This window comes from Muntiacus reevesi, chromosome 1 (assembly GCF_963930625.1).
Source record: "Muntiacus reevesi chromosome 1, mMunRee1.1, whole genome shotgun sequence".
Taxonomy (NCBI): domain Eukaryota; kingdom Metazoa; phylum Chordata; class Mammalia; order Artiodactyla; family Cervidae; genus Muntiacus; species Muntiacus reevesi.
Window position 1 is genome coordinate 239,350,520 of NC_089249.1, and position 15,685 is coordinate 239,366,204.

A 15,685-nucleotide genomic window follows, 5' to 3' on the forward strand; every position below is an offset into this window, starting at 1 on the left:
AACAGCTTACATCAAAGCAATTTATTAACAGAAAGCAATGATTTGAGGAGTCTTGTTCACAGACGGCGACCACGGCGACCCCCCTTCCTGCGGGTGCTGTCGGAGGGAATGGGGGTGACATCCTCTGTGGGGAGGAAGAGAAAACATCACTGTCTGGAGCTGGATGGGAAGGGGCGCAGGCCGCCCAGTGGTCAAACAGGTCAGCAGTGGATCCTATTGCTTCACAAGTCAGTCCTCAGTATGTAGCTGATGGGTGTGGAGCTGCCCCACGAGCTGCCTCCTCAAAACTTCTCATGTAGTTTGAATTCAATATCCGTGAAGGGGAAACTGAGGCTCAGAGTAGGCAACTTGAATAGGATGTCAGAGGCAGGTGACAAGTCCAGGTTTCTGATACCTAGCCCACTGACTCTAGTGGAAAAATCCTCTCAAACTGAAGAATAGCTCTTTTTTAATAGGTAAATGACGAATGCAAATGTTTTGGAAAAAATCTCGAGAGAGAGATGGACCATCAGGTCAAGGGATCAGTGCACGCTGCCACAGAAGCAGCAGGGGAGGGCTAACATCTCCTTCCCAAGAGCTATAAATGGTCAGATCACAGACATGAGGGTGTAAACGCTCTGAGAGTATAGAGAACTGCTGTAACTCTTAGCCATGGGAGCCACCGCCCCCTCCATATATTTTTGTCACAATGACTGGCCCGCTCTACTAATATGCAGTAGTCAGCCCTCCAAAATATCGAATACAAGTCTCTTGAAAACACCAGAAAGGACAATTCATCTCCCATTAGTTCCACCAGCCACCGTCAGGCACAGAAATTCAGCAACGAGATGGTGCTGTTCCAGCGCAGGACATTCATGTCAAGGTGACATGAGTGTTCAGGTGGAGAGTTTATGTCACTCAGTACCTCTTGCACAACCCATTAACAAGTCTAACTGCCAAACGTTAGCAGACCAGGGCCTGTATCCACTATACAGACCGCATGTTTTCTGGGGTCACACTTGAAAGAAAACCAAGCATCAGCCAAAGAGGGGTACTCACCAATCCGCCCAATCTTCATCCCTGAGCGGGCAAGGGCTCTGAGTGCTGACTGGGCCCCTGGTCCAGGAGTCTTGGTCCTAAAAAACAAATATGGAAATTAAGAAAAGCCTTTGGCCAAGTCATTGTCTGTTGCATACCCCCCCCCCCCCCCCCCACCGCACCATGGGCCATAGTTTGTATTCTGCTCTGCCTGCAGCCTGTTTAAGGAAGTGCCCTCTTTTAAACATCAACATGAAGTACCCCCTTTCATCACATGCTGTGATTCTAAGTCTTTTTGGTGATCTGCCCTTTCCCACCCTCCCAAGAACAATGGATCACTTAACAACTTCCTATCTGGTCTCTGCCCAACACAGCAGCCATCTTTAACAAACCAACCAACCTCAACCTCAAATCATTACTATTAAAAAGTTTTCATGCCCAGAGATGTGCCAAGCTCACTTCTACTCCAAGGCCTTTTCCTTCCAGTTGTCCTTGGCTGTAAAACTCTCCTCTGTCCTTCCTTCACTGGACCAATTCCTAACATCACAACATTAGGTCTTCATTTAAACTTTATTATCAGCCCAACCCTGACATATTTCTGCTTCCCAATATTTGCTGCAAAAACGAACCATACGCTCCCCTGCTCTAAATTGTTTAAAGCCTGACCCTGCCAGCCTAAGATCCACAGAGGATGGAGATAATACCTGCTTTCCCCCATCACTCTCTTCTAGTACTTAGAATATAGCACTTCACATGCTGTGTACAGCCTAAGATCCACAGAGGATGGAGACAATACCTGCTTTCCCCCATCACTCTCTTCTAGTACTTAGAATATAGCACTTCACATGCTGTGTATACTCAATTAACACAGTAAGTTGGGGCAGGGGTGCATGCAGAAACCAATTACAGGCACACCTCATTTAACTGTGCTTCACAAATCATGCTTTTTTAAAAAAGCCCCTTCACTGTCAGATGGTTACATTTTTTTTAAAAAGCAATGAAGTATTTTTAAGTTAAGGTATGTTGCATTTTTTTAAAAAGACAGGATGCTACTGCACACACAATAGGCTACAGTATAATGTAAAGGTAACTTTTATACACACTGAGAAAACACTGTTGCTCATTTTTACTGAGACACTGTTTTTATTGCAGTGGTCTGGAACCAAACCCACAGCATCTCTGAGGTATGCCCACACTAATTACATAGGTACCTATGATGCCTTGCCCAAGCTCAGTGACCTCACTATCCTCCCAGCCTTACCTATTTCCTCCTGTGGCCCGGAGTTTGATGTGGAGGGCAGTGATGCCCAGCTCCTTGCATCTCTGGGCTACATCCTGGGCAGCCAACATGGCAGCATATGGAGAGGACTCATCTCGGTCAGCCTTCACCTTCATCCCACCAGTTACACGGCAGATGGTTTCCCTGGGAACAAAAGCACAGGATCCTTTCTTTCTTACCCATCAAGGATTCAGAGTGCATATCACATCCTAAAGATAAAGAGCATTTCTGCCCAGGAAGGGCAGAGGATGAAGGTCAATCTGAACAAGCATCCTGATCCCACAAGACTTCCCTAGGCTCTGCAGTGATGGTGTTCACAGATCCCAGATTAACAATGCATCAACACTTTACTCTTACCTTTAATTTTATTAATCCAGTAGTAGGAGTAATTCCTCCTCATTTTACATAAGAGGCCCCAGGCTGTAAAGGCAAAAAATGTACCTCCTTCTCTTGGAACTCCAGCACCTAGATTACAGTATCTGTGCACTAAGCAACCAAGCACATATCCTTATCTGAACATCTTTAATAAAAATTATTTCCAGAGATCCCCTTAAAGTGCTACTCAGCTCCCCGGTCATTTCTAACCCCAGCCCTTGCTAACTGGGTCCCGTGCCTCTCCACGGGGGTAACTCACTTGCCAGAAAGATCGGTGACGTGCACAAAAGTGTCGTTGAAGGATGCAAAGATGTGGCACACACCAAATACATTTTCTCCTTCAGCCACCTGAGGGCCGAGGCTGATGACCTGTTCTTCCTTCTTTTCCTTCCCCTTGCGAGGTGCCATTTCTTAACGAGAAGAAAAAAATTCCAACGTTAACGACAAAAACCCCAAATGTTTACAACTCTGGGAATACTTCCTCCCTTAGAAAGGTGAGCAGGACACTGAAGAGCTCCGGCTCTCCCGCTCCGGGCGGCCAGGAGCAGAAATCAGGGTTCCCAGGTGACTCCCAACCCACCCTGGCAAGACTTGAGTGCTCCTCATCTCTGGCTTCAGGGTAAACAGGCACGTGACAGGTGTTCAGCAAACACCGATGTGCAATCCCTACCCTCAATTTCTGGCTCTGAGAATCCTGCACAGAAACTGCAATGTGCCCGACTTAGCAGTCACTCGGATTTTGGAAGCACCTAAGGAAAGGCCGTTTCTTCTGCATTCCCTTCTTGAATCCTCACTACATCCCCAAGGGATTCATGAGACGATTATTCCTACTTTCCAGATTCGAAAACTTAAAGAGATCAGAGGCCCGGCCTGAGACTGCCCAGGAAAAAAACCGGTTAAAGTGGGAGCTCACATCAGACCAACTTACTACCCGATCCTTCCCAACGACGGTGTGTTGCTGGTTAAGGTAGTTGTGGTCGTGGCGCCGGGCCTACGCCTTCGAGACTAGGTCCGAACTCACCCACACTTAACAGGCTTTTTCCTAAACCAAGACCGCCGCCTCCCGAGACAGGGCGCGAAACAGAGTGTGGGTCAGCCCGCCGTGCTCCTCGCGCCCGGCACTAGGTTTGTCTTCCGCAGAAAGACCTCAGCTCCAAGCCCCCGGCCCCGATGAGCTCCCGGGCCGCAGGATGCCAGCCGATTTTCCTTGCCCAGGGATCCTACCTGCGCGGCTTCTCCAGACTCCGCCACCGGAAAGAGAGGGTGGAAGAGGGCGGGGCGACGGGTCACGCTCTTGTCCCGGAAGTGCACGTCTGAGGTCACGGAGCGAGGACAGCTCCCGGAAGACGCCGATTTTAGCGTTTCCCAGGAGATTAAAACGCCCTCGAGAACACAGCTTACTGAAGGGAATGCCTAAGGAGGTAAGGGCCTGGGTATCTTGACGAGCGGTCTGCTTCTAAGACTACAGGAAGCAGCCACAGCCGGTGGGTGTGGAAGGCCTGTGTTCTAAGATGGCGGTGACCGCGGCTAGACGAACTTCCACCACCCTGACCCCGGAGCCTGCTTAGCCTGAGGGGGGTAGCTCCCCTGGTGGTGCGGAGGCAAATGACAACAACAGTTGTCTGTCGTCACTGATTCTGCAATCCCTTCGACTGTACCCCTCCAGGTTTCTCTGTCCGTGGAATCCTCCAGGCAGGAATGCTGGAGTTGGGTTGCCTGACGTTTCCTTCTCCAGGGGATCTTCCTGATCCAGGTATCGATCCCCTGTCTCCTGCATTGCAGGCAGATTCTTTACCATTTGAGCCACCAGGGAAGCTCTTCCAACTACTGAGTACTTGGCAAAATAAGAATAAATTTTTCAATATTTGTCATTGTATACCAGCGTATATTCATATGCCTTGCTTCATTTAATCCTCACCGCATTAACAGATAGATGCTATTAAATAGATACTGTTTGACTTCTCTTTTAAAGAAAGATTTTTAAGAAACATTTTACTGGAGTATAGATTTTTGGCTTTTAGGGGATATAGTTTACTTACAGTGTTGTGTTAGTTCCAGGTGTCCAGCAAAGGCATTCAATTATATGTATATTCATTCTTTTCCAGTCTTTTCCTCACATAGGTTATCAGAATACTTAGTAGAGTTCCCTTTGCTATTCAGTAGGTCCTTGTTGTTTGTTTTTTATTTATCTTATGTATAGTAGTACCTTCGTGCTCTGTCAGTTCAGTCATGTCCAACTCTTTTGCAACCCCACTATCCGAAGCTCACCAGGCTTCTCCGTCCATGGGATTTTCCCCTCAAGAATGCTTGAATGGGTTGCCATGCCCTTCTCTATATACAGTGTGTGTACCTTCATCCACTGCCTCCCCCCACCCCACCCCCCCATCACAACATTTTCCCTTTGGTAACCATAAGTTTGTTTTTCTTTTCTTTTTTTTTTTTAAGTTTGTTTTTCTAAAAAATAATTTTATTTATTTATTACTTAATTTTTGGCTGCACTGGGTCTTTGTTGTTTTGTGAGGGCTTTCTCTAGTTTCCGAAAGTGGGGGCCACAGTTCCTTGCAGAGTGTGGGCTTCTCACTGCAGTGACTGCTCTTCTTGAGGAGCACAGGGCTCCGGAGTTGTGGTGCCCTGGCTTTGTGGCCCCAAGGAATGTGGAGTCTTCCTGGATCAGGGATAGAACCCCCATCCCCTGCTTTGGCAGGTGGACTCCTATCCACTGCACCACCAGGAAGTCCCTATAAGTTTGTTTTTGATATCAGTAAGTCTGTTTCTGTTTTGTAAATAAGTTCATTTGTATCATTTTTTTTTTTTAAATTAGGGACTTCCCCCGGTGGTTCAGTGGTTAAGAATCTGCCTTTCAATGCGGGGGATTCAAGTTCCATCCCTTGTGCGGGAACTGAGATCCCACATGTGGCCCGTGACCCAGTAAAGAGCCCGCATGCTGCTACTAAGGCCTGACACAGCCAAATAAATAAATGTTTTTAAATAAAAGGAGTCATAGCACCTTAAAAAATTAGATTCCACATATGAATAATATCATGTGATATTTGTCTTTGATTTACTTCAGTTCGGTCACTCAGTCATGTCCGATTCTTTGCGACCCCGTAAACCACAGCACGCCAGGCCTCCCTGTCCATCACCAACTCCCAGAGTCCACCCAAACCCATGTCCATCGAGTCGGTGATGCCATCCAACCTTCTCATCCTCTGTCATCCCCTTCTCCTCCTGCTCTCAATCTTGCCTAGCATCAGAGTCTTTTCAAATGAGTCAGCTCTTTGCATCAGGTGGCCAAAGTATTGGAGTTTCAGCTTCAACATCAGTCCTTCCAATCAACACTCAGGACTGATCTCCTTTAGGATGGACTGGTTGAATCTCCTTGCAGTTCAAGGGACTCTCAAGAGTCTTCTCCAACACCACAGTTCAAAAGCATCAATTCTTCGCTGCTCAGCGTTCTTTATAGTCCAACTCTCACATCCATACATGACTACTGAAAAAACCATAGCCTTGACTAGACAGACCTTTGTTGACAAACTAACGTCTCTGCTTTTTAATATGCTGTCTAGGTTGGTCATGACTTTCCTTCCAAGTAGTAAGCATCTTTTAATTTCATGGCTGCAGTCATCATCTGCAGTGATTTTGGAGGCCAGAAAAATAAAGTCAGCCATTGTTTCCACTGTTTCCCCATCTATTTGCCATGAAGTGATAGGACTGGTTGCCATGATCTTAGTTTTCTGAATGTTGAGCTTTAAGCCAACTTTTTCACTCTCCTCTTTCACTTTCATCAAGAGGCCCTTTAGTTCTTCTTCACTTTCTGCCATAAGATGTTGTCATTTGCGTATCTGAGGTTATTGATATTTCTCCCCGCAATCTTGATTCCAGCTTGTGCTTCCTCCAGCCCAGCATTTGATGTACTCTGCATATAAGTTAAATAAACAGGGTGACAATATACAGCCTTGACGTACTCCTTTTCCTATTTGGAAGCAGTCTGTTGTTCCATGTCCATTTCTAACTGTTGCTTCCTGACCTGAATACAGGTTTCTCAAGAGGCAGGTCAGGTGGTCTAGTATTCGCATCTCTTGAAGAATTTTCCACAGTTTGTTTTGACCCACACAGTCAAAGGCTTTGGCATAGTCAGTAAAGCAGAAATAGATGTTTTTCTGGAACTCTCTTGCTTTTTCAGTGATCCAGCAGATGTTGGCAATTTGACCTCTGGTTCCTCTGCCTTTTCTAAAACCTGCTTGAACATCTGAAAGTTCACAGTTCAGTTAGTATGATGATTTTCAGGTCACCCACGCAATCCATGCAGATGGCATTATTTCAGTCTTTTTCATGGTTGAGTAATACTCCACTGTATGTATTTACCACTTTTTTTAAGATTACCATTTTAAAATAATTTTTATTTATGTATTTTTGGCTGTGCTGGGTCTTTGTGGCTGTGCAGGCTTTTCTCTGGTTGTGTTGAGCCGGGGCTGCTCTCTACCTTCCGTGCTCGGGTTTCTCCTTGTGGTGGCTTCTCTTGCTGTGGAGCATAGGCTCTAGGGCGCATGAGCTTCAGTAGATGCGGCTCCTGGGCTCTGGAGCACAGGTGAAATAGCTGTGGCACGTGGGCTCTTCCCGAATCAGGGATCGAACCAGTGTCTCATGCATTGGCAGGCAGATTCTTTACCACTGAGCCACGAGGGAAGCCCTACCATTTCTTTATTCATTCCCCTGTCAATGGATATTTAAGAGGCTTCCATGTCTTGGCTATTGTAAATAGTGCTGCAGTCAACATTGAGCTGCGTGCATCCTTTTGAATTCTAGCTGTCTCCAGATATATGCACAGGAGTGGAACTGCTGGGTCATATGATAGCTCTGGTTTTAGTGTTTTAAGGAACCTCCATACTGTTCTCCATAGTGGCTATACCAATTTACATTATCACCAGCAGTGTAGGACGGTTCCCTTTTCTCCACACCCTCTCCAGTATTTATTGTTTGTAGACTTATTGATGATGGCCATTCTGACCAGTGTGAAGTGATACATCATTATAATTTTGATTTGCATTTCTCTGGTAATTAGCGATGTTGAACATCTTTTTATGTGCTTTTTGGCCATCTATACATCTTCTTTGGGGAAGTGTCAGTTTAGAGCTTCTGCCTGTTTTTTGATTGGGTTATGTGTTTTTTGTCATGGTTCCTTGTTGGTTACTTCATTTGCAAGTGTTTTCTCCCATTGTGTCAGCTGTCTTTTCCTTTTGTGAATGGTTTCCTTTGCTGTGCAGAAGACTTTGAATTTAAGGAGGTGCCATTTTAAAATTTTTGTTTTATTTTCATTATTATAGGAGACAGATCCAAAAAGTATTGCTGTGACTTATGCCAGTGTTCTGCCTCTATTTTCCTCTAAGAGCTTATAGTGTCCTGCCTTAAATTTAAAGAAAGCGATTTTAACTGAAATTACACATCTGTGGGCAATTTGGAATTCTGACTTCAAAGTCTGTGTTTAATAACTACTTCCATATATCCCTCTAATAACAACATTGAAGGACCTTGAAGGATTGGAATGTATAGAGGGAGATGTGAAGAAGGGACAGAAAGTAGGCCATGTGTTGTGCTCTGTGTGTGTGTATGCGGAGGTGTGTGTATATTAATGTATCAATACATACATATACATATAGAACCTACACAGTGAGAGATATATATACAAGTTTGTAACAAAATGAGCGATTATGTAACAGCGTGTAGCTCTTTGTGTACTGTAATTGATGCCATTGCACAACTTGGGCTTGATTTTAAAACTTATTTGCTTGTTTTTGACTGTGCTGGGTTTTCGTTGCAGCACCCGGGCTCTCTCTAGTTGCGGTGAGCGGGGGCTACTCTGCGGTTTGGCGTGCGGGCTTCTCGTCGCGGTGGCTTCTCTTCCCGAGGAGCCGGGCTCTCGGGTGCCCGGCCTGCAGTGGTTGCGGGGTGCCCGCTGAGGGGCTCTGCTGCGCGGGGAATCTTCCTGCACCAGGGGTCAAACCCGCATCCCCTGTACTGGCAGCTGTACTCTCAGCCACTGGAGGAAAGCCCAGGGAAGAACTTCTTTTTAAAAATCTAATGCCCTCTTTCCCCTTTATGACAAGTAAGTAGTTAAAAAAAACCCATAGAATAGAAATATGCAGAGTGGAGAACAAAAAGAAAAAAGGAACAGCAGTCTAACCCGCCCCTGTTAACAACTTGGTGTGTGTTCTTTCCAAACACTATCTCCGTACGCGGGTTGGCCAAAACTTTAGTTTGGGTTTTCTTGTAAGATGTTGTGGAAAAACCTGAACAAATTTTTTTGCCAATCCAAAGCGCACAGAAGAGGCACATTTTTTTGATTGGGGTATAATTGGTTTACAGTACTGTGTTAGTTTCAGGCGTACAGCAGACTGAATCTGTTACACAAATACATGTATCCACTCTTTTTTAGATCCTTTTCCCATATAGGTCATTGCAGAGTATTGAGTAGACTCCGCTGTGCCAGACAGTAGGTCCTTATTAGTTATCTATTTTATATATAGTCGTGTGTATGGACAGAGAAGGCAATGGCACCCCACTCCAGTACTCTTGCCTGGAAAATCCCATGGACTGAACAACCTGGTAGGCTGCAGTCCATGGGGTCGCCAAGAGTCGGACCACGACTGAGCGACTTCACTTTCACTTTTCATTTCATGCATTGGAGAAGGAAATGGCAACCCGCTCCAGTGTTCTTGCCTAGAGAATCCCTGGGACGGGGAGCCTGGTGGGCTGCCGTCTGTGGGGTCGCACGGAGTCCGACACGACTGATGCGACTTAGCAGCAGCAGTGTGTATGGAGGCACTTCTTTTTTAAAAGAAAATAACTTTACAACATTTTCCCCTGATGGTATTAAAAAAGCATGCTCATTATAAACAATCCTGACACTACAGAAAAGTATATAGCAAAAAGTAAAAATCATCTCTAAATTCTTTCTTCTCGAGATACCACTATTATCAAATTGGAGCATCATTCCAGAAATAATTTTGTTTACTTGTATCTGTACCTATAATATACAGTCTTATGTAAATGAAATTGTGTTCTGTATGCCATGTGGTGACTTTTTTTTCTCACTCAACATTGTGGACATTCTCCCATAACAACTAATAGAGATCTACAACATTTTTTCACAAATATTTAATATTTCATTTATTATTTTGAATATTAAGTGCATTCACACAAATTAAAAAATTAAACATACCAGCACTCTTCCCCTGGCACCGCCCTCTCCACCCTGTCCTAGGGCCCCGGGGCCTAACCTGTCCTGAAAACCTCAGACTATGTCCCTGCCCTCTGGTTCTGCTTAGAATTCAGAAGAGACTGGAAGGGAGACGCAGAGGGCAGACTTATTTCCCTGGTCTCTGTTTGCACGCTGGCTGAGTCTCATGAGTTGGGCTTCTGTGGGATGCTCCTTCTCTGTCTTCAGGTCTAGAAATACTCCCTCCATTCTAGGGAGGTGACATTACCCGCTGTTAACATCCCAGGGGCCTGTGGTTTCCCTGCATTCACGCTGCTACAGCTTTATACCTAATCTGAATATTAAACTCTTCTCCCTTTGCTTAAAACAAAACAAAACAAAACCCTACTCCTCTCACTGCTGTCCTCAGAAACCCAATCCTCTTCTTTGCAAGCAACCAGGAATCCCTGTAGAGGTTCCCTGAAACTCGGTTGGTAAAGAATCCACCTGCAATGAGGGAGACCTAGGTTCGATCCCTGGGTTTGGAAGATCCCCTGGAGAAGGGAAAGGCTACCCACTCCAGTATTCTGGCCTGGAGAATTCCATGGACCATATAGTCAATGGGGTCACAAAGAGTCAGATACAACTGAGTGACTTTCCCTTTCAGGAATCCCTGTATTGTATTATTATTATTTTTTTTTTTACTACTATATGATGTTCCTCTCTATAGCTTTCCCACTGTTTATCTAACCAGTTCTATATTGGAGGACATTTATTTCCAGAATTTTGAAATATAAACAGAAGTGTCACAAACACACTTGTGATACTCTTTCTTCGGGGTAAATGCCAGCAAGTTTTGATATTTGTAGCTAAACTGCCCTCCAGAAAGTTGATATCAATTTTCACTTCTGTTAAACTGAGAATGTAAATCTACTTCCTTACTGTATTGTATTTCTTCTGTAATTAATAAGGTCAGACACGTCTTTATGGATTGTTTTGCACATTTGTATCTCTTTTGTGAATTGTCTGTTTATATCTTTCGAAAGAAAGAACTTTTTTGTTTTGTAGTATTGAGTTCCCCAGTGGAGGAGGTATGTTAGTAGAGACGAGCATTATGGAGTAATTTTCTGCTTTGGATAAGAGTTGTATTAAGGATATCCCTGGTGCTCCAGTGGCTAAGAATTTGCCTCACAATGCAGGGGACATGGATTTGATCACTGGTCAGGCAACTAAGATCCCATATGCCTGGGATCAACTAAACTCGTGCAACACGACTACTGAGCTTTTGTGCCACAACTAGAAAGTTCATGTCCTGCAACGAAAGATCCCGCATGCTGCAACTAAGACACGAGGCAGCCAAATAAATAAATAAGAGTTGTACTGAACAAACAGATCTCTAAACCTCAGTGAGGGAAGGCGTGGTGAAAGGAGCATGGCTTGATCTTGTGCCTGGAGGCAGCCCACAGTCACCTCAGGACAAATTTTTCCATAGGAGAGTGCCAGAAGCCTTCAAAGTCACTGTTTTCAGATTCCACTGTCATTTTCTAATCAATATGTTTATTACTTCAACAAAGAGTTATTGGTTGTGGGTCCTTGGGCAAAAACTGTAACCTCTCTGGGCTTCAGCTTTCTCATCTGTGGAGTGGGATAACAACAGTATTCTTTTAAAAAAGAAATGTATACTGAGACTTGTATTTTTATAGGGGACTGAGTACCAAGCTCTGAGACACAGTAATAATGGCTGTAAGGTAAGACTTGAGAACAGTGTAGGAATTACCTAAACGAAGTCGGGAAGAATGGCCTGAGCGTGGACCACAGTATACGAAAAGGTCCTGGGGTGGGAAGGCATTTGGAGAGTTGAAGGCATTAAAAACAGCTGGGCTGTTGTGTGTGAGGGTGGAGGGATGGGAGGTCAAGGCTGGAGGAATGGCCGGAGTCACTGTCTGCGGGCTCTTACCTCCCTTCTGCCTTGTCTGTTTTCCCCATCCCACCCCACCCCACGTGCTGTCAATGCTGCGAGCACAGGGAATATGTCTGCCCGCACCTCCCATAGGTGATTCATGCATTCAGTAAATACTTACTGATCACCTAGTATGTATCTGGTCCTGTTCTAGATACTTGGGATGCATCAGTATCTATAGATAAGGATCCATACCATCCTGGAGTTCACCTTCTGGCAGGAAAGGTGGGTGCAGTATCTCAGTTAATTTTCTGTTATGTTAGAAGATAACCAGTACCATGAGAAGAGAAGTCCAGCAAGGTAAAGCGTGTCGAGGTGTCTGAGGAAAGGGGGTGGGGCAGGTGCAGAATTAAATAGCGAGGCACTGACTTCCCAGGTGGCCTAGTGGCTAAGTACTCCATGCTCCCAACGCAGGGGGCCTGGGTTCAACCCCTGGTCAGGGAACTAGATCCCACATGCTGTGACTAAGACCTGGCACAGCCGAATAAGTAAATTAATTTAAAAAATATTAAAAAAAAAAGTAAGAGAGAGAGAGGGCAGAGTAGCCTCTTTGAGAGATTTGAGCAGAGGCATGAAGGAGGACGGGGGCAAGCCTTCCCTTTCCCATCAGTAAACTAAGGGAAGATCGTTACTGGCAGAGGGAAACAGCGTGTACAAAGGCCCAGAGCTGGAAGCGCCACTGACATATTCAAGGAGGAGCAAGGAGGCCAGTGTGGCGGGATTTAGAGTGAGTGAGTGGATGTGGAGATGTAACAATGTAAAGATGAGCCACAAAGGTGGCGGGGCATCCCAGGTGGTCCGGTGGGTAAGAATCGCCTGCCGATGCGGGGGACATGGGTCCCCTGGTCCGGGAAGATTTCACACGCCACGGGGTGACAAAGCCCTTGCGCCACAACCGCTACGTCCGCACGCTGCTACTGAGGCCCTCACGCCTAGAACCCGTGCTTTTGCAACAAGAGAAGTCACTGAAATGAGAAGCCCCAACACCTCAACGAAGAGTAACCCCCCACTCACCACAACTAGAGAAAGCCCTTGCACAGCTACGAAGACCCAGCACAGCCAAAAAAAAAAAAATTTAGAAAAAGAAAAGAGAATGTGTGGCAGGGGCAGATTATATAGGCCTTTAGGTCATCGTAAGGATTTTGGCTTTTGCTCTGAGTAAAAGCTTTGGAGGGTTTTGGGCAGAGAAGTGATGGAATGTGACTCATGTTTTAATAGGATAGCACAGATGCTCTGTGGAGGCTAGTTTCTTAGTGGGGGTGGCGTGAGGGACTACGGTGGAAGCAGGGGGTCACGGTTAAGAGGTGAAAGATGACTGGTTGGTGAGACCAAGGTGGCATTAGTTAAGGTAGAAGGAAGTGCTCAAAATTTGGTTATATTTTGGAAGGAGATCCAACAGGATTCCCTGGTAGATGAAACCCGGGCCGTGAGAGAAAGGGCTGGCAGAGCTGCCTCCAGCATTTAAGGCTGGAGGAGCTGGAAGGACAGAGTCACCATCAGCTGGGGTAGGGAGGCTGCATGCACACATGCTCTGTGGCTTAGTTGTGTCCAACTCTTTGCGACCCCGTAGAGTGTAGCCCACCAGACTCCTCCGTCCATGGGGTTTTTAGGCAAGAATACCGGGGCAGGTTGCTATTTCCTTCTCCAGCGGATCTTCCTGACCCAGGGATCAAATCCACATCTCTTGCATCTCCTGCGTTGACAAGGTGGATTCTTTACCACTGTGCCACCTGGGAAGTCCTGGGGAGGCTTAGGGTGGAGTAAATTTTGGGAGGAAGATTAGGTGTTAAGTCTTAGGCCTGAGTTTGAAATGTTTGTTATATATCTTAAGTGGAGATGTCAAGAAAGTTTTGGGGGTAGATGAGTCTGGAATTGGGGCAAGACTTTCAGCTGGAGGTGTACATTTGGGAGTCTTATGCATCTTGATGATATTTTAAATTATGAGACCATTTTTGACCACTCAGGAGCTGAGTGTAGATAGAGAAGAGATCCAGGGACTGAGCTTCAAAGCATGGGGCTGAGGGAAAGAGATACCCAAGGAAAAAAGCTGCAGAAAGCAGTGAGAAGGGAGGAAAACCAAGCCAGGGGATGCCCAGGAAGCCGGGAGAGGAAAGGGAGGCCAGGAGGAGGGGGCAGGTGGCTGTGTCCCTGTGAAGAGAGGTCGAGGGAGACGTGGAGCAAGAATGACCACTGATGCAGCAGCTCGGAGGCCACTGGGGACCTTGGCAAGAGGTCAGGGTGTATGTGGCAGGGGCAGGGGAGGGGAGTGCAAAAGCTTGAATGGAGTCAGTTGAAGAAAGAAAGAGATGGAGGTACAGACGGTGCTTAAGTTTTACTGCGAAGGTGTGCTGAAGGGCAGAATGAACAAGCAGGATCAAGAGGTTCTTTTTCTTCTTCCTACTTTAATAAAACAGAAAAATATCAGTAACAGATATTTGTGTGCCAGTGGGAATGGTCTAGTAGAGAGTGGAAGGAGCTGATGGAGCTGTGTCCTTGAGTAGGAAGAGGTGACCGACTCTCGTGTACAGATGGAGGTAGCAGCTTTAGAGAGGAGCGTGGATAGCAGATCTGTGCAAATGGGGAGAGGGGAGGGGCTGGAGGGTGAGCACGTGGGAGTGGAGCCTGAGAACCTTCTAGTCAGGGAAGTGGGGCGAGAACAGCTGTGAGGCTGGGGGTGGGTGAATATTGAAGTTCGGAGGTGAGAGAAGGTTTGAAACTTCACCAAGAGCTAAGGGGAAGAGAGGGTGATTCCCGGCAGTGCTAAGGGTCTGCTCGACGTTTTCTCAGCCATGTTCAGCTGCATGAATGTAGGCATAGGGTCAGCAGAGGGTTGGATTTAACTGGGGTTGCAGTTTTGCCAAGAGAAGACAACTTGAGAGAGGAACAGGGGATTAGAAGGTGAATGTATAAGAACCGTGATTGCCACTGAGCAGGTGCTAAAGATGGGGTAACTGGGGTAGAGAGAGCATCAGGGGTGAGGGACAGCAGAAAGACGGTGGGAACGATGGATTCGAGAGCCCACTGGGGCAAGGGAGGGCTGAAGTCCAGGTACCAGCTGATACTTTGAGATGGAGGTCAAGGATGGGGCTGTGGGGGGCTTGAGATTGAGATAATGGTTTGGGGCAGAGTTTCATACCTTGGCGGTGAGTGGTTGACATTGGGGTGGGGGGACAAATCCTTAGGGACAGGTCAAGGGACCAGAGGCCAGGGTGACGACAGCAGTGTCCCTGTGAATATTGGAATAACCAGAAGCTACAACAGGAACATACTGGTTGAGAGTGATACCGCAGCTCTCAGGGATGGGAGGCTGTTGTCCAGAGGCTGGGTGCTGCAATGCGAGACAGGATTCAAACGAGACAGGCATCCTTTAGGGAGGAGCGACAGAGAACAGCCTGAAGAGCAGGGAGAACAGCCTGTGGTTTCTCCCTCCCCTCTTCCCTTTTCTCTCCTGTCCCCAGGCTGTGGAAGAGAAAGCCACTCGGAGGCCTGCAGGGGAACACGGCGTCCTCAGAGGAGACCAGGCATCCTGGGGCAAGACGAGAGCTTTCAGAGAAAGGACCAGATAGAGGAGGTTCCGCTGCAGGTGTTCTGTCGACGAGGGCTGGGCAGGGGCTTCCTAGGGCCCATGGGGACCAGAGTGCTGGGGCCGAGGGAGGCCCTGGGTGCCGGGGGGAGGAGAGAGGTCGTGTGAGATCAGCGACCCAGCGCTGCAGTTGTTCCATGAATAACGGTAGCACCAAGCCCTTCCATCAAACACATACTACAGTCAGACCCCATGCTCAGTGACTTGCATGTATATTCTCATCGAATCCTCTCAACTCTATGAAGTAGAAATTTTTATCCCCTCATTTTACAGCTA

At 46.6% G+C, this 15,685-nt stretch overlaps 1 protein-coding gene and 1 long non-coding RNA gene across 3 annotated transcripts in view; one reads left to right on the forward strand and one right to left on the reverse strand.

Moving 5' to 3' along the window:
- Window positions 1-4,017, reverse strand: RPS14 (ribosomal protein S14). 2 transcript variants are annotated; one of them, XM_065935999.1, is made up of 5 exons: window positions 3,896-4,017; window positions 2,931-3,081; window positions 2,279-2,440; window positions 1,039-1,115; window positions 1-124 (listed from the first exon to the last, which is right to left on the reverse strand). In XM_065935999.1, exons 2-5 carry the CDS (start codon window positions 3,077-3,079, stop codon window positions 57-59), a joined length of 456 nt encoding a protein of 151 aa, XP_065792071.1. In that variant the 5' UTR covers window positions 3,080-3,081; window positions 3,896-4,017; the 3' UTR covers window positions 1-56. The 2 variants fall into 2 exon arrangements, with proteins under 2 accessions (XP_065792071.1, XP_065792060.1); XM_065935988.1 differs by lacking the exon at window positions 3,896-4,017 and adding an exon at window positions 3,693-3,863.
- LOC136156280 (uncharacterized) overlaps window positions 3,981-15,685 on the forward strand; it is a 27,037-nt gene continuing 15,332 nt past the window's right edge. The window contains exons 1-2 of the long non-coding RNA XR_010660923.1: window positions 3,981-4,092; window positions 4,338-4,424. This is a non-coding gene — a long non-coding RNA (uncharacterized lncRNA). The remainder of the gene's footprint in view (window positions 4,093-4,337; window positions 4,425-15,685) is intronic.

Excerpts from the sequence above, each read along its gene's own strand:
- RPS14 (XM_065935999.1), bottom strand. The coding sequence starts at position 3,079 with ATGGCACCTCGCAAGGGGAAGGAAAAGAAGGAAGAACAGGTCATCAGC. Across the intron at positions 1,116-2,278 it reads CGGGCCACAGGAGGAAATAG|GACCAAGACTCCTGGACCAG; the intron begins GTAAGGCTGGGA and ends TTTGTTTTTTAG. Across the intron at positions 125-1,038 it reads GATGAAGATTGGGCGGATTG|AGGATGTCACCCCCATTCCC; the intron begins GTGAGTACCCCT and ends TCCTCCCCACAG.